Here is a 25,248-nt window from a genome sequence, read left to right on the forward strand (position 1 = left end):
TTTAAATGACACACTGGACCAAATGGACTTCACAGACATATTCAGAACATTCCATCCCAAAGCAACAGAATACACATTCTTCTCTAGTGCCCACAGAACATTCTCCAGATAGATCACATCCTAGGTCACAAATCAGGTCTCAATCAGTACCAAAAGATTGGGATCATTCCTGGCGTATTTTTGAACCACAATGCTTTGAAACTAGAACTCAATCACAAGAGGAAAGTCGGAAAGAACTCAAATACATGGAGGCTAAAGAGCATCCTACTAAAGAATGAATGGGTCAACCAGGAAATTAAAGAAGAATTTAAAAACTTCATGGAAACCAATGAAAATGAAAACACAACTGTTCAAAATCTTTGGGATGCAGCAAAGGCAGTTCTAAGAGGAAAGTATATAGCAATACAAGCCTTTCTCAAGAAACAAGAAAGGTCTCAAATACACAACCTAAACCTATACCTAAAGGAGCTGGAGAAAGAACAGCAAATAAAGCCTAAACCCAGCAGGAGAAGAGAAATAATAAAGATCAGAGCAGAAATCAATGAAATAGAAACCAAAAGAACAGTAGAACAGATCCAAGAAACTAGGAGCTGGATCTTTGAAAGAATTAAAAGATTGATAAACCCCTGGCCAGACTTATCAAAAAGAAAAGAGAAAGGACCCAAATAATAAAATCATGAATGAAAGAGGAGAGATCACAACCAACACCAAAGAAATACAAACAATTATAAGAACATATTATGAGCAACTCTATGCCAGCAAATTACATAACCTGGAAGAAATGGATGCATTCCTAGAGATGTATCAACTACCAAAACTGAACCTGGAAGAAACAGAAAAACTGACCAGACCTATAACCACTAAGGAAATTGAAGCAGTAATCAAAAATCTCCCAAAAAACAAGAGCCCAGGGCCAGATGGCTTCCCAGGGGAATTCTACCAAACATTTAAAGAATAATTAATACCTATTCTTCTGAAACTGTTCCAAAAAATAGAAATGGAAGGAAAACTTCCCAACTCGTCTTATGAGGCCACCATTACCTTGATCCCAAAACCAGAGAAAGATCCCATCAAAAAGGAGAATTACACACCAATATCCCTGATGAACATGGATGCAAAAATTCTCACCAAAATACTAGCCAATAGGATCCAACAGTACATTAAAAGGATTATTCACCACGACAAGGTGGGATTTATCCCTGGCTGCAAGGTTGGTTCAACATCCACAAATCAATCAATGTGATACATTAATAAAAGAAAGAACAAGAACCATATGATCCTCTCAACAGATGCAGGAAAAGCATTTGACAAAGTGCAGCCTCCTTTCTTGATCAAAACTCTTCAGAGTATAGGGATAGAGGGTACATACCTCAATATCATAAAAGCCATCTATGAAAAACTCACAGCAAATATCATTCTCAATGGGGAAAAACTGAGTGCTTTTCCCCTAAGGTCAGGAACAAGGCAGGGATGTCCACTATCACCACTGCTATTCAACATAGTATTAGAAGTCCTAGCCACAGCAATCAGACAACAAAAAGAAATAAAAGGCATCCAAATCGGCAAAGAGGAAGTCAAACTCTCACTCTTTGCAGATGATATGATACTTTAGGTGGAAAACCCAAAAGACTCCACCCCAAAACTGCTAGAACTCATACAGGAATTCAGTAGAGTGCCAGGATATAAAATCAATGCACAGAAATCAGTGGCATTCCTATACACTAACAACAAGATGGAAGAAAGAGAAATTAAGGAGTCGATACCATTTACAATTGCACCCAAAACTATAAGATACCTAGGAATAAATCTAACCAAAGAGGCAAAGGATCTGTACTCAGAAAACTATAAAATACTCATGAAAGAAATTGAGGAAGACACAAGGAAATGGAAAAACGTTCCATGCTCATGGATTGGAAGAACAAATATTGTGAAGATGTCAATGCTACCTAGAGCAATCTACACATTCAATGCAATCCCTATCAAAACACCATCAACTTTTTTCAAGGAAATAGAGCATATAATCCTAAAATTTGTATGGAACCAGAAAAGACCCCGAATAGCCAGAGGAATGTTGACAAAGAAAAGCAAAGCTGGTGGCATCACAATTCTGGAATTCCAGCTCTATTACAAAGCTGTCATCAAGACCATATGGTATTGGCACAAAAAACAGACACAGAGATCATTGGAACAGAAGAGAGAGCCCAGAAATGGACCCTCAACTCTATGGTCAACTAATCTTCGACAAAGCAGGAATGTCCAGTGGAAAAAGACAGGCTCTTCAACAAATGGTGTTGGGAAAATTGGACAGCCACATGCAGAAGAAGGAAACTGGACCATTTCCTTACACCACACACAAAAATAGACTCAAAATGGATGGCTGAAAGACCTCAGTGTGAGACAGGAGTCCATCAAAATCCTAAAGGAGAACACAGGCAGCAACCTCTTCGACCTCAGCTGCAGCAACTTCTTCCTAGAAACATTGCCAAAGGCAAGGGAAGAAAGGGCAAAAATGAACTATTGGGACTTCATCAAGATAAAAAGCTTTTGCACAGCAAAAGAAACAGTCAACAAAACCAAAAGACAACCAACAAAATGGGAGAAGATATGTGCAAATGACAGATCAGATAAAGGGCTAGTATCCAAAATCTATAAAGAACTCATCAAACTCAACACCCAAAGAACAAATGATCCAATCAAGAAATGGGCAGAAGACATGAACAGATATTTTTCCAAAGTAGACATCCAAATGGCCAACAGACACATGAAAAAGTGCTCAACATCACTCAGCATTAGGGAAATCCAAATCAAAACCTCAATGAGATACCACCTCACACCAGTCGGAATGGCTGAAATAACAAGTCAGGAAATGACAGATGTTGGCGGGGATGTGGAGAAAGGGGAACCCTCCTACATTGTTGGTGGGAATGCAAGCTGGTGCAGCCACTCTGGCAAACAGTATGGAGGTTCCTCAAAAAGTTGAAAATAGAGCTACCATATGACCCAGCAATTGCACTACTGGGTATTTACCCCAAAGATACAAATGTAGGGATCCGAAGGGGTACGTGCACCCCGGGGTTTATAGCAGCAATGTCCACAATAGCCAAACTATGGAAAGAGCCAAGATGTCCATCGACAGATGAATGGATAAAGAAGAGGTGGTATAGATATACAATGGAATATTATGCAGCCATTACAAGGAATGAAATCTCGCCATTTGCAATGATGTGGATGGAACCGGAGGGTATTATGCTGAGTGAAATAAGTCAATCAGAGAAAGACATATATCATATGATCTCACTGATATGAGGAATGCTTAATCTCAGGAAACAAACTGAGGGTTGCTGGAATGGTGGGGTGTGGGAGGGATGGGGTGGCTGGGTGATAGACATTGGGGAGGGTATGTGCTATGGTGAGCACTGAGAATTGTGCAAGACTGTTGAATCACAGACATGTACCTCTGAAAGAAATAATACATTATATGTCAAAAAAAAAAAAAAAGAAGAGTAGGAAGGGAAAAATGAAGGGGGGGAATCAGAGGGAGAGACGAACCATGAGAGACTATGGACTCTGAGAAACAAACCGAGGGTTCTAGGGGGGAGGTGCGTGGGGGGATGGGTTAGCCTGGTGATGGGTATTAAAGAGGGCACGTACTGAATGGAGCACTGGGTGTTATTTCCAAACAATGAATCACGGAACACTACTTCAAAAACTAATGATGTAATGTATGGTGATTAGCCAACATAATAAAATAAAATAAAATAAAATAAGATGTGGTATCTCTACAATGGAATATTATGCAGCCATCAACAGGAATGAAGTCTTGCCATTCGCAACGCCATGGATAGAACTGGAGGGTATTATGCTGAGCGAAGTAATCAGAGAAAGACATGTATCATATGATCTCACTGACATGAGGAATTATTAATCAGGAAACAAACTTTGGGTTGCTGGAGTGGTGGGCTGGGAGGCATGGGGTGGCTGGGTGATAGACCTTGGGGAGGGTATGTGCTAATGTGAGCACTGTGAATTGTGTAAGACTGTTGAATCACAGACATGTACCTCTGAAACAAATAATACATTATATGTTAAAAAAAGAAGAAGATAGTAGGAAGGGAAAAATGAAGTGGGGGAAATCGGAGGGGGAGACGAACCATGAGAGACTATGGACTCTGAGAAACAAACTGAGGGTTCTAGAGGGGAGGGGGGTGGGGGAATGGGTTAGCCTGGTGATGGGTATTAAAGAGGGCATGTACTGAATGGAGCACTGGGTGTTATTTGCAAACGATGAATCATGGTGAGCAGAAGACATGAATAGACATTTTTCCAAACAAGATATACAGATGGCCACAGACACATGAAAAGTTACTCAAAACTTTAAAAAAAAAAAAGAAAGAAAAGAAAAGTTACTCAACATTGCTCATCATCAGGGAATTAGGATCAAAACTACAGTAAGATATCACCTCACACCTGTCAGAATGACTAATATCAACAACACAAAAACAACAGGTGTTGGCGAGGATGTGGAGAAAGGGGAACTCTTTTGCACTGTTGGTGGGAATGCAAAGTGGTGCAGCTACTCTGGAAAACAGTATGGAGGTTCCTCAAAAAAGTTAAAAATAGGACTACCCTATGATCCAGCAATTGCACTAGGTATTTACCCAAGGAATACAAAAATACTAATTCAAAGGGATACATAAACCCCAATATTTACAGCAACATTATGTACAATAGCCAAATTATGGAAAAAGCCCAACTGCCTATCAACTGATGAACAGATAAAGAGGAAGTGGTATATATATATACTCAGCCATAAAAAAGAATGAAATCTTGCCATTTGCAATGACATGGATGGAGCTCGAGAATATTATGCTAAGAGAAATAAGTCAGTCAGAGAAAGACAAATACCATACGATTTCACTCATATGTGGAATTTAGAAAACAAAACAAATGAGCATAGGAAAGAAAAGAGGGAGAGGCAAACTAAGAAACAGACTCTTAACTATAGAGAACAAACACTCGGTTATCAGAGGGGAGGTGGGTAAGGGGATGGGTTAAACAGATGATGAGGATTGAGGAATGCACTTGTGATGAGCACCTGGTGTTGTATGGAAGTGCTGAATCACTATATGGCACACCTGAAATTAATATAACACTGTTAACTAACTGAAATTAAAATTCAAACTTAAGAATAAATAAATAGCACTAACATTAATTAATCAGGCTGACAAAAAATGAAAAGAGCAATAACATTTATTGTTGGCAGAGATGCGGGAAAAATTTTAATCCCACATTTGCAAAGGAAATATTGACATGCCAACTTAAAAATATGTATATACAGATTTTTTGAAAGATATTGCTGATTATAATTGCTACTAAATTTTATATGAGTTCAATTAAAAATATATAGTTATAATTGATCATTAGAAAACTTATATTGATTTCTTCAACAAATAAACTGGAAAGAAAATATGACAGAGAGGAAATCCACAGATTTAAAGAGACTTAGAGACATATCAAATGAATGCAATGTGTGGACCTTGCATGGATACAGATTTGAACCAACCAACTGTAAAATGTAAGATAAAATATTTTAGACAATATGCAAAATTTGAACCCTGACTAAACAATGATGACTTTAAGGAATTGCCATTTTTTGGTGTGATAATGGTATTGTGAATACTTTTTAAAGAATCCTTATCTTTCAGAGATACATAAATAATATGACACATAGGATTTTCTTCAAAAGAACTGAATTTGAGGGGGTGAGAAAAAGAAAAAAATTAGCCATAAGCTGATAATTGTTTTATGGATATGTAAGGTACATGATGATTCATTATTTTACTTTCTCATCTGCTGTTATGCTTGAAATTTTCCATAATAAAAACTAGAACAAAACAAAAAAGAAAACTAATATTTAAAAATAATGCAGAAAATTCATTAGGGTAAACTGTTTTTAACCTACTTTCCCAAGTCTTTGATCCAACTTCATAACAAAAATATAAACTTCATAAGATAAATCCCATTTTTTTAGGTAGTGGTTAAGATTATGGGCTCTGGGGTTAAAACCTGTGGGTTCAAACTGGAAGGACACCACTAGATCCAAGAATCCTGAAATTGTTTAACCTCTAGAAATCTCAGTCCCCTCATTAGTAAAAAGCTAACAAGCACAGAAATAAATTTTAGCAAGTTTTAGTGACAAACAGAAAGAGAATATGAGGCCTGAATGAAGCACATAATGTATTAATAGTCACCAATGAATAAAAATTCCCTAAATTAAGCTACATCATTATCACAGATCTTTGTTTTCTTTCTAAGAATATTGAAACATTATTCTTACATGAATAAATATGCAATATCATGAGGCCTCAGAGTAAGATAGAACTTTTTCCATTCTAAAAATCTACGCAATACTTCATCTGCCTCACCAACTGTAGAAATCTTATTTTTATCTGACCACATCTCCAACGATGACAGCACAACAGTAACTTTAAATTGGGCAAACATCTAAAAACAAGAGATAAATACATGAAAAATTAATGTTTATGTTATTTTATAATAACCAAGAAATTAATTCAATGCTTTGACAAATCCATACTCAGTTTTGTGTGGATAGCTTAATTATTCAGAAATGCCAAGTGAAGTTAACGGAAATTATAATTTCAAAACTAGTATAAATTTTTCTAACTAGTATGAAAAGAAAAATACTTACCGAATTTACAAGGCCAATAGTTTCGATGACTTTATTTGTTACTATCATGCTATCAGAGCCCAAGTAATCATACTGAAAAACAAAATTAATTTCAAATTAAATACAATCTGTTATGTAATATGTTTGAAATATACTCTCCATCTACTCTCAGAAATTTGATGCTGCTTTGGAGTTAGAACAGTTCAAAATAAGATAGTAACAAATTAAAAAAATGAATATAAACTGGATCACTCATATATGCTGGTGGGAATGTAAAATCGTACAGCCACTCTGGAAAGTTTAGCAGCTTTTTTAAAACAAATAATATACTTACCATATGAGCCAACAATTGCACTCCTGGCATTTATTTATATTTTTTAAGTTTTATTCAAGAGAGAGAGAATGAGAACAAGTGGGGGGAGCGGCAGAGGGGGAATCTTCAATATGGGGCTCAATCCCACAACCCATGGGATGGTGACCTGAGCCAAGTCAGATGCCTAACCAACTGAGCCACCCAGGCGCCCCATACTCCTGGGCATTTATCCTAAAGAAATCAAAACCGATGCTCACAAAAAACATGTTCATAAATGTTCATAACAATTTTATTCCTATTAGCCCAAAGCTGGAAACAATTCATATGTCCTTCAGTGGTTAACTGGTTAAACAAACTGTAGTACAATCATATCATGGAATACTGATCATTAGTAAAAAGGAACTGACAAAACTGTTGATATATGAAACAGTTTGGATAAACCTTAAGAAAATTATGCTGTGTTAAAAATATCTCCAAAGGAGGGGGCGCCTGGGTGGCTCAGTCGTTAAGCGTCTGCCTCCGGCTCAGGTCATGATCCCAGGGTCCTGGGATCAAGCCCTGCATCGGGCTCCCTGCTCAGCGGGAAGCCTGCTTCTCCCTCTCCCACTCCCCCTGCTTGTGCTCCCTCTCTCGCTGTATCTCTCTGTCAAATAAATAAAATCTTAAAAAAAAAATCTCCAAAGGATATATACTACAAAATAACATTTATGCAATATTCCTGAAACCTGGAGAACAGATTAGTGACTGCCAGAGGTTAAGAAGCCTGGGAGGTAGGGAGAAATGGATGTGACTATGAAGAAATAATGTAAGAGAGTCTTATAGTGATGGTTCTTTTGAGTGTCTTGATTGTGACAATGATTACACAAGGCTACATATGTGATCCTAGTGCACAAACCTACACACACACAAATTAGTGTATATACAAATACTGAAATCTAAACAAGCTTTGTGGAATGTGCCAATGTCAAATTACATATCTATAAATCAAATCTCTTAAGTATAGCACCACTTGCATGTTCCACAGGATCCTCAAATGAAACATATGTAAAACGAAGCTCATCATTCTCCTACCTACCTTCCCACTACTTTAATTAAAGGTATTATCATCTATGACCTCCCACATTTATGATACTGCGTGTTCCATAAGAGCAGAACTTTTTCTGTTGTGTTCACAGCAGTATCCTCAAAAGTAGAATGGTAATTGGCATCTACAGGATGCTCAATAAATTTATTAAGTGAAAGGATAAATCAAATCAATTTAAGTCCTTCTAATTCAACCTCAGCAGTAACTTCAAAAAAATTTTTTTTCTATTACTAATACTACTAACTAGTAAACGTTTGACTTGATTACTGGAACGGTCTCTTAAATGTCTCCAACTATCCCATCAGCAATCCAGTCCTTACACTATTACAAAAATGATGATTCTAAAATGAAAATATGAACCTGTCACTCCCCTGTTTAAAATCTTTTTAATGGATATAGGATAAAATAGGATAAATAGGATAAAATCCAAATATTGTATCAGTTCTTCAATTTATCTCTTTCTATTTTCCTTCTTCAACCCTATGTATTAATCATACTAAACTTGCAGTTTTTTTTTTTTTTTTAAGAAACTTCTCTCATATTTATGTGCCTTTGCAAGGAAAAGTTTTGCACCAAGTCTTCCCTGGCCCCACCCTCACCTCATTATCCAAACTAACTAATCCACAAACCATCCCCCAACCACCTCCTTTATCAGAATCTCACAGTCCATGCCATTATTCCCCTGCCCTAATCACCCAAAGAGCCAACTAGAGACAAGCTCCACATCCCAGAACCCACTGAAATTATTCAAGCTAGACAACCATAAACCTGTTTACTTTGCCTCAAGGGTTCTTTCCCACAGAAACCATCATCAGGTCTCCTGCCCATGTTTTCCCCTTGCTCCCTCTGTCTCCTTACCTATTTTGTTACTTCCCCACGTGGCTTCTGCAGGATGTGCCATACTCTCTCCTTTTGGGAACTGTGAATAACAAACTATCTCTCCAACAGCAATTTTGTCTCCTGATCTGTTGGCCCCATCATACATGAATAATAATAAAACACATTTTAAAATACCTACTTGCATGCTTTTATAGTACCCCCGGTTATAGCTGTGTTTCCATGTCTTTCTCCATCATTGGACCATGTTTTTATACTCCCATATGCTTCCTTCAAGCATAGCATTGAATTCACTAGACTGCAATTGTGGATTTAAAATTTGGGAAGTCATTGAAGACAATATCACTATTGTTCTTCTTTATATGCCCAGCATCTAGTCACATAGATGCCACAGCAGGCTCAATGTTTGTTTTATTAAAGAATATGTAAACATGTATAAAAACATAGAAAAGGGAAGTTTAATCAGTATCATATGCCTGGCAAACCTGACAATTTGGGCAAGAAGCTTCTAAAACAACTCTCAAAGTTTGTAACAGAATTCCGAAAAAAAAAATGATTTTTATAATCCAGAATATTCCCTGGAAATTTAGTCATCATTATTATAAATATCTTAATTTTCTCTTAAATGTTCCTTTGTCCTTTTCCCCTATATTCTAATGAATCGAGTATTTTCTTATTCTTCTCTAAATCCTATCTGTCTCTGAATCTCAACTCTGGCTTCCTGACAAGCTCTACAATTCTACAAATAGAATTGATAATGTGTTTGATTCATACTCTCTGTAGTATTCCAGAGGTGTGACAATCAAATGCTCATATCAGAACAAAACCGGGAAAGTATATTTTTATCCCTGTTTTCTGAAATCCCTGAAATATGGAGGAAATAAAGCCACACCTGATTGGGTGCAAACTAAGTTCTCATCCCAAGGTCCTGAAGTTTAAAGGTCCTCAAATAGTTTTTGGGAATCAGGGATTTAGAAATATGTTTATACCAGGTAAACAATACACTAGAACAGGTGAACCTTTAAAAACCACTCAAAAAAAAAATCTTGATACATTAATGTAAGCAGTTCTCATAGTTATACTGTCATCACTTATGTGCCAATAAAAACTTTATAGGACAAAACATTCCCTAGGCTACATATTGCTCTTCAAGTGCCCTAAAAACAAAAAATAAAGCTTAAAGACTTTCACTTAAAATATCACCATTAAAAAAATACTGTAGATGGAAAGAGTTCCTAAAGATGTGAAGTACCAGCTTAAAAATAATTTTGTTATTCAGGATTTTTACATAAACATTTCAAATTAAACATTTCTAATGGAAATATGTAATTTTGAGTATTTAGTTTTTCAGTTTGCAAATTTTCCACTGTTCTCTCTACGACATGTAGTAAAAAGACTGGAATTTTTAAGTTCCTTTCTAGCTAGGGATAATTATACATTCACACAAAATATTTAAAAGCAAAGAAAAAGAAAAATACATACCAAAGCTTTATCCACCACAATATACATTTCTAGATAAAGAGGAATTAAATCTGGAACAGCTGATTCTGACTAGAAAAAAGAAAAAGAGCACTTAAAAGCACACAAAACTTTCATAAATTGTTTATTCTGAACTTTTAAAATCATTTTTCCACTGTATTGAGGTGTAATTAACGAAAATTATATATATTTAAAGTTAAAGACTTGATGTTTTGATATATATATATATATATATATATATATAGAAAAATAATTGTCATAATTAGGCCAATTAACATCATAGTGACCATTTTCTTTTTTGTGTGCATGATAAGAATGCATAAGATCGGGGAGGAGCAAGACTGCGGAGGAGTAGGAGACCTGGATTTCATCTGGTCCCAGGAATTCAGATGGATAGGGATCAAACCATTCTGAAAACCTACAAACTCAACAGGAGATCAAAGAAAAGAATAGCAACAACTCTCTGAACAGAAAAGCGACCACTTTTTGGAATGTAGGACATGTGGAGAAGTGAATCCGAGGCGATATTCAGGAGGATAGATGGCGGGGGAGGGGGCCTCCATCCACTGCTTTTGGCAAGTGATAGAGCCGCGGAGCACAAAATCGGAACTTTCAGAAGTCGGCTCTGCTGAGGGACATCGCTCCAGTGGCTAAGCGGGGGGTGGAACCCTCCTGGGACAGTGTGATCTCTGGACCCTCAGGGTGACAGAAAGACCGGGAGTGCCTGTGCCTGAGTGCGGCAGAGCTCCCAGGTATCGGAGCAGGGAAGCCGGCTGCAGAGAGGGAGCAGAGGAGCGGGCTCTCAGCTCGGGGTTGCCATAAACTGTGATCCGTGGCACAGTCGGGCCACTGCTCCTCCAGCAGGGACCCAACAAGTGGCAGATCCGGGGAGACTCCCATTCCTCTCCCAGGAGGAGCAGCACGGGAGCGCACTGCAGGGATCTACTGGGTTTGGAGACTCCACACCAAGTCGGGTGCCAGAGATAGAAACGCTGGGTCACAGGCCAGGTGAGCTCGGAGTGTAGCCGGAGACGGGGGAGAGGGAGTGACTGACCGCTTTTCTCTGGGGGCGCACTGAGGAGCAGGGCCCTGAGTTCTCGGCTCCTCTGGGTGGAAGATTAGGAGGCCACCATTTCCACTCTTGTCCTCCAAAGCTGTATGGAAAGCTTGCAGGGAACAAAAGCTCCGGAGAGCAAACCCGAGCAGATTACTAAGCCAGGACCAGGCAAGTCCAGGGCAATTCCGCCTCCAGCAAAGACATTTGGGAACCATGGCAACAGGCCCCTCCCCCCAGAAGATCAGCAAGAACAGCCAGCCAAGACCAAGGTTACCGATCAATGAGAATGGCAGAACTCCAGAGCTAGGGGAATACTGCACATAGAATTCATGGCTTTTTTACCATGATTCTTTAGTCTTTCAAAGTTAATTTTTTTTTAACTGTCTTTTTTTTTTTTTGAGTTTTTCTTTTTCCCTTTTTCAACCAACATCTTATCAATCCTTTTTTTAAAAACTCTTTTTTATTTTTCATTTTTAGAGTCATATTCTATCCCTTCATAGTAGTTACCCTTATTTTTGGCATATATATATAAGTTGTTCACTCTTTAAAATTTTGAGATACAGTTTCTTCTAACAGATCAAAATATACCCTAAATCACTAGTGTATGGCTTTGTTCTAGTCTACTGCCTGATCATATTCTCTCCCTTTTTTTCTCTCTTTTTTTTTTAAATCCTCTTTTCTTTTTTCAAACTTATCAATTCCTTTCATAAAATTTTTTATAATTTTCATCTTTACAATCATATTCCATCCCTTCATCGTATCACCCTTATTTCTGTACATATATAAGTTTTTCTTTCTTTAAAATTTTGGGAGGCACTTTCTTCTAACAGACCAAAATACAACAAAAATCTAGTGTGTGGCAATGACCTATGCACCAGCCTGATCATATTTGATCATATTCTGTTTTTTTTGTTTTGTTATGTTTTTGTTTGTTTTTATCTTTTCCTTTTTCTTTTTTTCTTTCTTTCTTTCCCTTTCTTTTCCCCCGGTTTCAAGTCTTTTCTGATTTGTTTAGAGTATATTTTCTGGGGACGTTGTTACCCTGTTAGCATTTTGTTCTCTCATTCATCTATTCTCCTCTGGACAAAATGACAGGATGGAAAATTTCACCTTAACAAAAAGAACAAGAGGCAGTACTAACTGCCAGGGACCTACTCAGTATGGACATTACTACAGTGTTGGATCTAGAGTTCAGAATGATGATTTTAAAGATACTAGCTGGGCTTGAAAAAAGCATGGAAGTTATTAGAGGAACCCTTTCTGGAGAAATAAAAACTAAAATCTAACCAAGTCGAAATAAAAAAGGCTATTAATGAGGTGCAATCAAAAATGGGGGCGCTAACTGCAGGGATAAACGAGGCAGAAGAGAGAATCAGTGATATAGAAGACCAAATGATGGAAAATAAAGAAGCTGAGAAAAAGAGAGATAAACAACTACTGGATCACGAGGGCAGAATTCGAGAGATAAGCGATACCATAAGACGAAACAACATTAGAATAATTGGGATCCCAGAAGAAGAAGAAAGAGAGAGGGGGGCAGAAGGTTTTATTGGAGCAAACTATAACAGAAAATTCCCCTAATTTGGGGAAGGAAACAGGCATCAAAATCCAGGAGGCACAGAGATCTCTTCTCAAAATCAATAAAAATAGGTCAACACCCCAACATCTAATAGTAAAACTTACGAGTCTCAGAGACAAAAAGAAAATACTGAAAGCAGCTCGGAAGAAGAGGTCTGTAATCTACAATAGTAGAAACAATAGATTGGCAACAGAACTATCCACAGAGACCTGGCAGGACAGAAAGGACTGGCATGATATCTTCAGAGCACTAAATGAGAAAAATATGCAGCCAAGAACACTATATCCAGCTAGGCTATCATTGAAAATAGAAGGAGAGATAAAAAGCTTCCAGGACAAACAAAAACTAAAGGAATTTGCAAACATAAAACCAGCCCTACAAGAAATATTGAAATGGGTCCTCTAAGCAAAGAGAGAGCCTAAAAGCAACATAGACTAGAAAGGAACACAGACAATATACAGTAACAGTCACCTTACAGGCAATACAATGGCACTAAATTCATATCTTTCAATAGTTACCCTGAATTTAATAGGCTAAATGCCCTGATTAAAAGACACAGGCTATCAGATTGAATTAAAAAACAAAAACCCACCCATAGACTGTCTGCAAGAGACTTATTTTAGACCCAAAGACACCCCCAGATTGAAAGTGAGGAGTGGAAAACAATTTACCATGCTAATGGACACCAAAAGAAAGCTGGGGTGGCAATCCTTATATCACACAAATTAGATTTTAAACCAAAGACTGTAATAAGAGATGAGGAAGGACACTATATCCTACTTAAAGGGTCTATCCAACAAGAAGATCTAACAATTGTAAATATCTATGCCCCTAACATGGGAGCAGCCAATTATATAAGCCAATTAATAACAAAAGCAAAGAAACACATTGACAACAATACAATAATACTGGGGGACATTAACACCCCCCCTCACTGAAATCGACAGGTCATCTAAGCAAAAGATCAACAAGGAAATAAAGACTTTAAATGACACACTGGACCACATGGACTTCACAGACATATTCAGAACATTCCATCCCAAAGCAACAGAATACACATTTTTCTCCAGTGCCCATGGAACATTCTCCAGAATAGATCATATCCTAGGTCACAAATCAGGTCTCAACTGGTACCAAAAGATTGGGAACATTCCCTGCATATTTTCAGACAACAAAGCTTTGAAACTAGAACTCAATCACAAGAAGAAACTCGGAAAGAACTCAAATACACGGAGGCTAAAGAGCATCCTACTGAAGAATGAACGGGTCAACCAGGAAATTAAAGAAGAATTAAAAAACTTCATGGAAACCAATGAAAATGAAAACACAACTGTTCAAAATCTTTGGGATGCAGCAAAGGTAGTCCTAAGAGGAAAGTATATAGCAATACAAGCCTTTCTCAAGAAACAAGAAAGGTCTCAAATACACAACCTAAACCTACACCTAAAGGAGCTGGAGAAAGAACAGCAAATAAAGCCTAAACCCAGCAGGAGGAGAAATAATAAAGATCAGAGCAGAAATCAATGAAATAGAAACCAAAAGAACAGTAGAACAGATCAACAAAACTAGGAGCTGGTTCTTTGAAAGAATTAACAAGATTGATAAACCCTTGGCCAGACTTATCAAAAAGAAAAATGACCCAAATAAATAAAATCATGAATGAAAGAAGAGAGATTACAACCAACACCAAAGAAATACAAACAATTATAAGAACATATTATGAGCAACTCTATGCCAGCAAATTATATAACCTGGAAGAAATGGATGCATTCCTAGAGATGTATCAACTACCAAAACTGAACCTGGAAGAAATAGAAAACCTGAACAGACGTATAACCACTAAGGAAATTGAAGCAGTCATCAAAAATCTCCCAATGAACAAAAGCCCAGGGCCAGATGGCTTCCCAGGGGAATTCTACCAAACATTTAAAGAATAATTAATACCCATTCTTCTGAAACTGTTCCAAAAAATAGAAATGGAAGGAACACTTCCAAAGTCGTTTTATGAGGCCACCATTGCCTTGATCCCAAAACCAGAGAAAGATCCCATCAAAAAGGAGAATTACACACCAATATCCCTGATGAACATGGATGCAAAAATTCTCACCAAAATACTAGCCAATAGGATCCAACAGTACATTAAAAGGATTATTCACCACAACCAAGTGGGATTTATCCCTGGCTGCAAGGTTGGTTCAACATCCGCAAATCAATCCACGTGATACAATACATTAACAAAAGAAAGAACAAGAATCATGTGATCCTCTCAATAGATGCAGAAAAAGCATTTGACAAAATACAGCATCCTTTCTTAATCTAAACTCTTCAGAGTATAGGGATAGAGGGTACATACCTCAATATCATAAAAGCCATCTATAAAAAACCCACAGCGAATATCATTCTCAATGGGGAAAAACTGAGAGCTTCCCCGCCAAGGTCAGAAAGCTGCAGGGATATCCACTATCACCACTGCTATTCAAATAGTATTAGAAGTCCTAGCCACAGCAATCAGACAACAAAAAGAAATAAAAGGCACCCAAATAGGCAAAGAAGAAGTCAAACTCTCACTCTTTGTAGATGATATGATACTTTAGGTGGAAAACCCAAAAGACTCCACCCCAAAACTGCTAAAACTCATACAGGAATTCAGTAGAGTGCCAGGATATAAAATCAATGCACAGAAATCAGTGGCATTCCTATACACCAACAACAAGACAGAAGAAAAAGAAATTAAGGAGTTGATCCCATGTACAATTGCACCTAAAACCATATGATACCTAGGAATAAATCTCACCAAAGAGGCAAAGAATCTGTACTCAGAAAACTATAAAATACTCATGAAAGAAATTGAGGAAGACACAAAGAAATGGAAAAACGTCCCATGCTCATGGATTGGAAGAACAAATATTGTGAAGATGTCAATGCTACCTAGAGCAATCTACACATTCAATGCAATCCCCATCAAAATACCATCAACTTTTTTCAAGAAATGGAACAAATAATCCTAAAATTTGTATGGAACCAGAAAAGACCCCGAATACCCAGAGGAATCTTGAAAAAGAAAAGCAAAGCTGGTGGCATCACAATTCCGGACTTCCAGCTCTATTACAAAGCTGTCATCATCAAGACAGTATGGTACTGGCACAAAAACAGACACATAGATCAATGGAACAGAAGAGAGAGCCCAGAAATGGACCCTCAACTCTATGGTCAACCAATCTTTGACAAAGCAGGAAAGAATGTCCAATGGAAAAAAGACAGTCTCTTCAACAAATGGTGTTAGGAAAATTGGACAGCCACATGCAGAAGAATGAAGCTGGACCATTTCCTTACACCACACACAAAAATAGACCCAAATGGTTGAAAGACCTCAATGTGAGACAGGAGTCCATCAAAATCCTAAAGGAGAACACAGGCAGCAACCTCTTCGACCTCAGCTTCTTCCTAGAAACATCGCCAAAGGCAAGGGAAGCAAGGGCAAAAATGAACTATTGGGACTTCATCAAGATAAAAAGCTTTTGCACAGCTGCAGCAACTTCTTCCTAGAAACATTGCCAAAGGCAAGGGAAGCAAGGGCAAAAATGAACTATTGGGACTTCATCAAGATAAAAAGTTTTTCCACAGCAAAAGAAACAGTCAACAAAACCAAAAGACAACTGACAGAATGGGAAAAGATATTTGCAAATGACATATCAGATAAAAGGCTAGTATCCAAAATCTATAAAGAACTCATCAAACTCAACACCCAAAGAACAAATGATCCAATCAAGAAATGGGCAGAAGACATGAACAGATATTTTTCCAAAGTAGACATCCAAATGGCCAACAGACACATGAAAAAGTGCTCAACATTGCTCGGCATCAGGGAAATCCAAATCAAAACCTCAGTGAGATACCACCTCACACCAGTCGGAATGGCTAAAATTAACAAGTCAGGAAACGACAGATGTTGGCAGGGATGCGGAGAAAGGGGAACCCTCCTACACTGTTGGTGGGAATGCAAGCTGGTGCAGCCACTCTGGCAAACAGTATGGAGGTTCCTCAAAAAGTTGTAAATAGAGCTATCATATGATCCAGCAATTGCACTCCTGGGTATTTACCCCAAAGATACAAATGTAGGGATCCGAAGGGGTACATGCACCCTGATGTTTATAGCAGCAATGTCCACAATAGCCAAACTGTGGAAAGAGCCAAGATGTCCATCGACAGATGAATGGATAAAGAAGATGTGGTAAAGATATACAATGGAATATTATGCAGCCATCAAAAGGAATGAAATCTTGCCATTTGCAACAACGTGGATAGAACTGGAGGGTGTTATGCTGAGCGAAATAAGTCAATCAGAGAAAGACATGTATCATATGACCTCATGGATATGAGGGATTCTTAATCTCAGGAAACAAACTGAGGATTGCTGGAGGGTGGCGTAGGAGGGATGGGGTGGCTGGGTGATAGACATTGGGGAGGGTATGTGCTATGGTGAGCGCTGTGAATTGTGGAAGACTGTTGAATCACAGATCTGTGACTCTGACACAAATAATACAATAAATGTTAAAAAAAAAAAAAAAAAAAAAAAAAAAAGAGGGGGGGGGGGAAAGAAAGGAGGGGGGGAAATCGGAGGGGGAGTCAAACCATAAGAGATGATGGACCTGAAAAACAAACTGAGGGTTCTAGAGGGTAGGGGGTGGGAGGATGGGTTAGCCTGGTGATGGGTATTAAAGAGGGCATGTTTTGCCTGGAGCACTGGGTATTATACACAAACAATGAATCATGGAACAATGCATCAAAAACTAATGATGTAATGCATGGTGATTAACAAAACAATAAAAAAATTTAAAAAAAAGAATGCATAAGATCAATACTCAGCAAATTCCAAGTTTATAATACACTATTGTTAACTACCGTCATATTACTATATATTTAATCTCCAAAAGTTACTTATCTTGCATAACTGAAGCTTTGTACCATTTGACCAACATTTCCCCATTTCTCCTTGTCCTCAGCTCCTGCAACTACCATTTGCCTCTTTGCTTCTAGGAGTTTGACTATTTTAAGATTCTACATATAATTGAAATCATGTAGCATTTGTCCTCTGTGTGGCTTATTTCACTTAGCATAACATCCTCCAGGTTCATCCATGCTGTCACAAATGGAAGATTTGCTTCTTTTTCAAGGCTGAGTATTCCACTGATACTTACATATATATATATATATATATATATATATATATATATATATATATATATATTATACATATGTATAAGAGAACATATATATATATTATATATTCTCAAGATGAGAAATCGGAGGGGGAGATGAACCATGAGAGACGATGGGACTCTGAGAAACAAACTGAGGGTTCTAGAGCGGAGGGGGTGGGAGGATGGGTTAGCCTGGTGATGGGTATTAAAGAGGGCACGCTCTGCATGGAGCACTGGGTGTTATACAGAAACAATGAATCATGGAACACTACGTCAAAAACTAATGATGTGATGTATGGTGATTAACATAACAAAATAAAATTTAAAAAAAATAAAATAAAATGAAAAAAACATTTAATATATGGCTTTAAAAATCAGCAGGGTTTAATTCCAGGAGTGTTAGAGGGCTATAGGAAACTGAAATCATGCTTTTAAAGAGCTGTGCACATATTCACTCACTCTGAGGCCCAGCACAGAGGCAGCTGTTTGAAAAGTACCTGGAACGTAGATGAAGATTTAGTGACTAATTTTAGGGCATATGTCAGAGGGATAGAGATTTGTAAACTTTCTCTGAGAACAGAAAAGGTGGTATGAGCTATTTTTCTCACCCTCCTTCTGCCTAGCTGGCCCAACACTGGTGGGTACCAATTCTGACACTTTTCCATCTACCTTGTTAGCACTGCACAACCCATCCCAGGGTTCCCTTGAGGACTGGCTCTGTCTAACCCACCCATTCTGGCAGGCACTCCTTCCAAGGTGGTCCTGCTCTATCATACCCAACAGGCATACTTGGCCAGGACCAACAGCCCCCAAATTGGCTACCAACTTAACACACCCAGTAGGGGGCCTTGGCCAGGACAAAGACCTCCAAAGCAGCTCTTGCCTGATGGGATGGCAGGAGGCAGCCCTGCCCACCAGTACAACAGCAACAGTCGTGACTTGGCTTGCACCAACCACAAGAGGGGCTAGCCCTGCTCATGAAACCACCCACAGCAGTTGTGGCATAGTCACAAGAGAAGGGCACACACACCTCAAACAGGGGACATCCCTGGAGTGCCTCATTTTGGTGATGAGGGAAAACTGTGCTCTGTGCCCCACAGGATACCTTCTACATAAGGCTACATCTTCAAAATAAGGAGCCATAGCTGATATACCTAATACACAGACAGAAACAGACAGTCAAGCAAAATGAGGAAACAGAGCAATATGTTTCAAATGAAAGAACAAGACAAACCTTGAGAAAGAACTAAACAAAATGGAGACAAGCAATCTCTCTGACAGAGTTCAAAGTATTGTCATAAATCTGATAACTAAACTTCGAGAAGATTGGAAGCACAAAGAAATTCAACAAAGAGATATAAAATACTTAAATAAAAAACAACGAGAGCTAAGAATACAACATCTGAATGAAAAATACACTAGAGAAAATCAACAGCAGAGTAGAGGATGCAGAAGAATAGATCAGTGATCCAGAAGACAGGTAACGGAAAGCACTCAAGCTGACCAGCAAAAAGAAAAAAGAGTTTTAAGAAGGAGAATAATTTAAGGGACCTCCAGGACATCAAGCATACTAACATTCCTTTTTTTTTAATTTTTTTATTGTTATGTTAATCACCATACATTACATCATTAGTTTTTGATGTAGTGTTCCATGATTCATTGTTTGTGTATAACATCCAGTGCTCCATGCAGAGCGTGCCCTCTTTAATACCCATCACCAGGCTAACCCATCCTCCCGCCCCCCTCCCCTCTAGAACCCTCAGTTTGTTTCTCAGAGTCCACCGTCTCTCATGGTTCGTCTCCCCCTCAGATTTCCCCCTCTTCATTCTTCCCTGCCTGCTATCTTCTTCTTCTTCTTCTTCTTCTTCTTTTTTTTTAACGTATATTGTATTATTTGTGTCAGAGGTACAGATCTGTGATTCAACAGCACATACTCTCCCCAATGTCTATCGCCCAACCACCCCATCTCTCCCACCCCCCACCACTCCAGCAACCCTCAGTTTGTTTCCTGAGATTAAGAATCCCTCATATCCGTGAGGTCATATGATACATGTCTTTCTCTGATTGACTTACTTCGCTCAGCATAACACCCTCCAGTTCCATCCACGTCGTTGCAAATGGCAAGATCTCATTCCTTTTGATGGCTGCATAATATTCCATTGTATATCTATACCACATCTTCTTTATCCATTCATCTGTCGATGGACATCTTGGCTCTTTCCACAGTTTGGCTATTGTGGACATTGCAAGCATACTAACATTCTTATTATAGGGGTTCCAGACGTAGAAGAGAAAAGAAACAAGCAGAATATGTATCTGAAGATATAATAGCTGAAAACGTCCCTTATCACGAAAGGAAACAGACATCCAAGTTCAGGAAGCACAGAGAGGACCAAACAAGATGAACCCAAAAAGATCTACAGCAAAATAATTATTAAAATGTGAAAAAATAAAGATAAAGAGAGAATTTTAAGAGCAGCAAGAGAGAAGTAACTAGTTACATACAGAGGAACACCCATAAACACATCAAATGATTTTTCAGCAGAAACTTTTCAGGCCAGGAGGGATTCTCATGATATATTCAAAGTGCTGAATGGAAAAAAAACCTACAAACAAGAATACTCTAACCAGCAGGGCTTTCATTAGAATTGAAGGAGAGATAAAACAGTTTCCCAGACAAAGGTTAAAGAAGTTCATCACACACACTAAACCAGCCCTACAAGAAATGTCAAAGGGACTTATTTAAGTAAATAAGAAAAAGTCATATCTAGATGTAAGAAAATTATGAAAGTAAAATCTCCCTGGTAAAAGTAAACATAGAGTGAAGGTAGTGGATCAAGCATTTATAAAGTTAGTATGAAGGTGAAAAGACAAAAGCAGTAAAATCAACTATATCTACAGTAATTAATTAAGCAAAAATAAAAGATGAAAATATGAAACCAAGTACACAGAACATGGAGGGGGAATAAAGATGTAGTGCTTTCAGAATGTATTCAAAATAAAGAGATCATCAACTTTAAAAAGATGGCTATAGGGGCACCTGGGGGCTCAGGTGATTAAGCGGCTGCCTTCAGCTCAGGTCATGATCCCAGGGTCCTGGGATCGAGCCCTGCATCAGGCTCTCTGTTCAGCAGGGAGCCTACTTCTCCCTCTCCCTCTGCTGCTCCACCTGCTTGTGCGCCCTCTCTCTCTCTCTCTCTCTGTCAAATAAATAAATAAAATCTTTAAAAAAATAAAAATAAAAAGATGGCTATATACATAGGTTGTTGTGTATGAACCTCATGGTAATCACAAACCAAAAACCTATAATAGATACACAATAAAATAAGGACAAAAGAATCCATGCATAATAGAAAAAAGTCATCAAATCACACAGGTAGGAGAGCAATCGAAGGAACAAAGAAGAACTAAAAAATCAACCAGAAAACAATTAACAAAATGTCAGTAAGTACACACCTACCAATAATAACCTTAAATTTAAGTGAACTAAATGCTTCAATCAAAAGGCACAGGATAAGGGTATGGATTAAAAAAATAAGACCTGACTATGCTGCCCATAAAAGACTCATTTGAGGCCTAAAGATAGATATTGACTGAAAGTGAAAGGACGGAAAAATATATTCCATGCAGAAGAATGAAACTGAACCATTTTCTTATATGGTTCATATATATATATTTCATATATAAAAGTAGACTCAAAATGGATGAAACACCTAAATGTGAGACAGGAATCCATCAAAATCCTAGAGTAGAAGACAGGCAGCAACTTCTTAGGCCTCAGCTGCAGCAACTCCTCACTAGACATGTCTCCAAAGGCAAGAGAAGTAGAAGCAAAGATGAACTACTGGGATTTCATCAAGATAAAAAGCTTTTGCACAGCAAAGGAAACAGTCAACAAAGCTAAAAAGACAACTTATGGAATGGGAAAAGATATTTTCAAATGTCTTATCAGATAAAGGGCTAGTATTCAAAATCTATAAAGAACTTATCAAACTCAACACCCAGAAACAAGAAATGGGCAGAAGACATGAACAGACATTTCTCCAAAGAAGACATACAAATGGCCAACAGACATATGAAACAATGCTCAACATCACTTCGCATCAGGGAAATACAAATCAAAACTACAATGAGATACCACCTCACACCAGTCAGAATGGCTAAAATGAACAAGTCAGGAAACAACAGATGTTGACGAGGATGCAGAGAATGGGAACCCTCTTACACTGTTGGTGGGAATGCAAACGGCAGCAGCCATTCCAGAAAACAGTATAGAGGTTCCTCAAAAAGTTAAAAATAGAGATACCCTATGACACAGCAATTGCATCCAATGTATACAAACATAGTGATTCAAAGGGGCACATGCACCCCAATGTTTAAAGCAGCAATGTCCACAATAGCCGAACTATGGAAAGAGTCCAGATGTCCACTGACTGACGAATGGATAAAGATGTGGTGTATATATATACAACAGAATACTACTCAGCCCTCAAAAAGAATGAAATCTTGCCATTTGCAATGACATGGATGGAACTAGAGGGTATTATGCTAAGTGAAATAAGTCAGAGAAAGACAAATTGATTTCACTCATATATGGAATTTAAGAAACAAAACAGATGAACATAGGGGAAGGAAGGAAAAACAAAATAAGATGAAAATAAAGAGGGAGGCAAACCATAAGAGACTCTTAAATGGAAACAAACTGAGGGTTGCTGAGGGGAGGTGGGTGGGGGGAAGGGGTAAATGGGTGATGGGCATTAAGGATGGCACTTGATGGAATGAGCACTGGGTGTTATATGCAACTGATGAATCACTAAATTCTACCCCAGTAACTAAAAAAAAAAAATCCCCCTGAATCAAAAGAAGATATGCTGAGCTTTTTTTTTTTTTAAGATTTTTTTATTTATTTGACAGAGAGAGAGACAGCCAGAGAAGGAACACAAGCAGAGGGGAGCGGGAGAGGGAGAAGCAGGCTTCCTGCAGAGCGGGGAGCCCCATGTGGGGCTCGATCCCAGGACCCTGGGATCATGACCTGAGCCGAAGACAGACGCTTAACGACTGAGCCACCCAGGTGCCCCTATGCTGAGCTTTAGATACAGAAAGAATAACATTTGACTACAGCTGAAAAAAAAATACTGGCATTTAAATAATTTCCAGGAATACAGACACAAAAGCAGGAATTTAGTTTCTTAAATTTACATTGAATATACACTAGTTAGTTTTTAGAAAGTTGTAAGTATGTAACAAAATAAGAATTAGAATAAAAATTTATCATAAAAAAGTAGATGATCAATTGATGCAAGGAGAAGGCCATATATGGTTCAAAGGAAATTGTAACATTAAGAAAAGATGAGGATGTTCTGAAGGAAAGAATATTTGCTACAGTTATACAACATGTTCATATAATTTTCTTATACATAAATTAAGTAAGGACAATAATTGCCCTGAAAATGGTAATAAAACATACACAAACTCACCTTTTCACTTACAAAAATGTTATAGTCCACTGGGTTTTGTTCTATGCCTTGGTTATCTTCAGTAAGATCTTCAAGTTCACTGTTTCTACTCCTTAATTTATAAAGAAGATGTTGAAATTCAACTGCAGATTCCAGAGGCTCGATTCCATAAGAAACATTTTCAAATTGCAGTATTCCTCTGTAAAATTAAGAATAAAACTGTAAGTGCTTTTAATCGATTCTCTATTATAAAACTCTGACAGAATCCAAAAGAAGAAGGAGAAAGAGGAGGATAAAGAACATTGAATATACACTAGTTTTTTGAGCTCAGTATTTTGACCCAAACTCTTTACATTATGGAAATAATTCTGAAGAGACAAAATATCTCCTACAATCCACAAAATTCACTTTCGATTCTCTCTATAGATATAAAGGCAGCAGAAATTATGTAATCAGTTGTGAGGTGTATAAGTATACAGCATTACAGTGATTGAGGAATTCCCTGTTCTCCAAGTCACTGACTTAATGAGAGCAAAAGTAAATAGAAATCTTAATGAATTTCTCTCTGGTTGGCACTGCTTTTGAAAAATGATCACATTGCCTATATAACAAAAGTATATGTAATAAGTAAAATTTTATTTATAAAAATAAAATTTAGCAGTAATTTTGAAAAGGCATTTATTAATCTTCTTTATGCACACAGTCTGAATAAGAAATTAAAAGCAAGATTTTAAAGATTAAACAACTTTTATAACTATTTTTCTCTGGCTCTGGCTCTGGTTCAAGTGGCTACTTCCCAAAAACCAAACTATAGGGTTCCATGTAACAAGCACCGAGGAACATTTATTTGTTTGTTAAAATAAGGATCCTATACTACAAAAATGAGGATGAAGAATTTCCTCACAGAATGGAAAATTCTAGGCACTAAGGAAGAAACCCTACAATTGTTATCATTTAAGACATTATTAGAAAAATATGAGTACTATATTAGTAATTATTTGCTTATATAGAATTTGCCTCCGCTCCCTGAAGGTGATTTTCCTTGAGAAAAAGTACACCTTGTTTATTTTTATTTATCTTTATAACTCCAAACACTAGGCCAGTAGGTGACACATGGTAGGTACCAAACATCCATTTGCTGAAAAAATAAGCTATCCTAAACAGTTCCTCCAACTTGCTGTAGTCATTTACATTCAGTTGTCATTTCTGTAGCTAAAAAAAAACAAAAAACAAAAAACCAAGATATAGAGCAAGGAGACTAGGAAATCTAAACCTTCAGGGAGGTTAGAAATGTCTCTGGCCAGCAAGGAAAGTGAGGAGATACAAGAGAAGAAACATGTTCAGAGGAGGATATCATTGCATTATCTCACATGGGAATCCTCTTCCAGCCCCAAACTTAATATAAAAATAAGAAATTCACTGCAGCCAAATATCATTAACTACAATGTTCACATATCAATGACAGAAAATAAATAACCTCAATCCAGAGCACGTGCTGAGTGTGACAACAGAATTCGGATGTCCTTCAATATGCCCCTGGTAGTAGCACTGAGC

The 25,248-nt window shown here is 37.7% G+C and overlaps 1 protein-coding gene across 1 annotated transcript; it reads right to left on the reverse strand.

Moving 5' to 3' along the window:
- Positions 1 to 5,926: 5,926 nt before the first annotated feature.
- LOC116629193 (disintegrin and metalloproteinase domain-containing protein 32-like) lies at positions 5,927 to 25,248 on the reverse strand (the record flags this gene model as incomplete). The annotated part of the gene is made up of 5 exons (XM_032399501.1): positions 5,927 to 6,504; positions 6,710 to 6,781; positions 10,405 to 10,473; positions 23,716 to 23,893; positions 25,172 to 25,248. Coding segments are annotated over 5 exons (567 nt in total), but the record flags the coding sequence as incomplete, so codon positions are not given.

The sequence above is a fragment of the Phoca vitulina genome, unplaced genomic scaffold (assembly GCF_004348235.1).
Source record: "Phoca vitulina isolate PV1807 unplaced genomic scaffold, GSC_HSeal_1.0 scaffold357, whole genome shotgun sequence".
Lineage (NCBI taxonomy): Eukaryota > Metazoa > Chordata > Mammalia > Carnivora > Phocidae > Phoca > Phoca vitulina.